At 14.8% G+C, this 1,532-nt stretch overlaps 1 protein-coding gene across 1 annotated transcript in view; it reads left to right on the plus strand.

Moving 5' to 3' along the window:
- Positions 1–922: 922 nt before the first annotated feature.
- PGSY75_0515400 (hypothetical protein) overlaps positions 923–1,532 on the plus strand; it is a gene marked incomplete at both ends in the record, with an annotated part of 2,579 nt that continues 1,969 nt past the window's right edge. Inside the window, 4 exons of the mRNA XM_018784433.1 lie at positions 923–936; positions 1,030–1,072; positions 1,213–1,277; positions 1,399–1,529. Of these exons, the coding sequence (XP_018643088.1) occupies positions 923–936; positions 1,030–1,072; positions 1,213–1,277; positions 1,399–1,529 (253 nt within the window). Of the gene's footprint in view, positions 937–1,029; positions 1,073–1,212; positions 1,278–1,398 lie in introns of the transcript that reaches the window.

Below are 1,532 nucleotides of genomic sequence, written 5' to 3' on the forward strand. Positions count from 1 at the left end.
ATATAAAAAAAAAAAAAAAAAAAAAAAAAATGAGAAATTGTTTTAAAAAAAATTTTCCATTCACTTTTTTTAAAAAAAAAAAAACGGGTTGATTAAAAAAAAAAAAAAATTAAATTTTAAAAAAAAAAAAAAAAAAAAAAAAAAAAAAAAAAAAAAAATATATATATATATATATATATATATATTTATATTAACACTAAAATTCAAATTCTATTTAAAAAAAAAAAAAAAAAAAAAATTAACATATATATATATATATATATTTATATAGATGTGTACATAAATATAATAACATTTATATTTATGATCAAAATATATATAGAAAACAGATTTAATTAATTTATTAAGAATTAGAAAAGAATTATAAAAATATATTAGTACTTATATTTTACCATCTTATATATAATAAAATTTAAGCTCTATAATAAAAAAGAAACATTTCCTCATTTTTCTCATACACACTTGTATATATTTGTGATTATTTTATTTTATTCACTCGTTTGAAAAAATATATATATATATATGTACATATTTTTGTTGTTTTATTTTGTTATTATACTGTTATATATATATATATATATATTTTTTTTTTTTCCTTATTATAAAATTTATTTATTCTTACATTTAATATTTTTATATACGATATATATTTTTAACTATTGACGTTTACAAACCGTTGTTTGTGTTTTTAAATAAAAAAACAAAATAAAGACAAAAAAACAAACATACATATAATATATATATATATATATATATATATATATATAAATATTTATATATAGACAGAACATAAAAACTAGACATGTTCCCAAATAATTATATAAAATGTTCATATGTGAACATTTAAAAGATATTTTGTCATAAATTCATTATCATTTTATTATTTTATTGTTTTATTATTATTTTTATTTGTCATTTCAAAATGAGTTCTCTTAAGTAAAAAATAAAATAAAATAATAATAAGAACATAGAAATTATGTGAAATATATGTGTTACATTTTTTTATTCCTTTTTTTATTTTCTCATTAGAAAAAAGAAGCAAGATATACTATGGAATAAAAAATGGAGAAACGTAATTTAAATAAAAAATAAAAATATATACACACACACACACATATATATATATATATATATAATATATATTATATTAAATTTTTCAATTTATCATCGTATTATATTCTCATGCTTTTTTTATTTCATATTACTTTATAGCTAATACAACAGAAGGCTATTAAAGAAGAAATGAATAAACAACTTAAGGCCTCTTTAGAAAAACAGTAAAAAAATAAAATAAAAATAAAAATAAAAAAATATATATATATATATTAATAAATACATAAATATATATTATATATATATAACATATGTATGTGTTTTTTTTTTTTTTTTTTTTTTTAGGAAACAAGAAGAAGAAGAAAAGGAATGCACATTCAAACCTCAAACCTTATGGAATCAGAGTTTTAAAAAAACCATCTCTTTTGTCGATGAATTTTTTGTTAAACTTAAACCATACATAGAACAACAGCAAGGTA

The sequence above is a fragment of the Plasmodium gaboni genome, chromosome 5 (genome assembly GCF_001602025.1).
Source record: "Plasmodium gaboni strain SY75 chromosome 5, whole genome shotgun sequence".
Lineage (NCBI taxonomy): Eukaryota > Apicomplexa > Aconoidasida > Haemosporida > Plasmodiidae > Plasmodium > Plasmodium gaboni.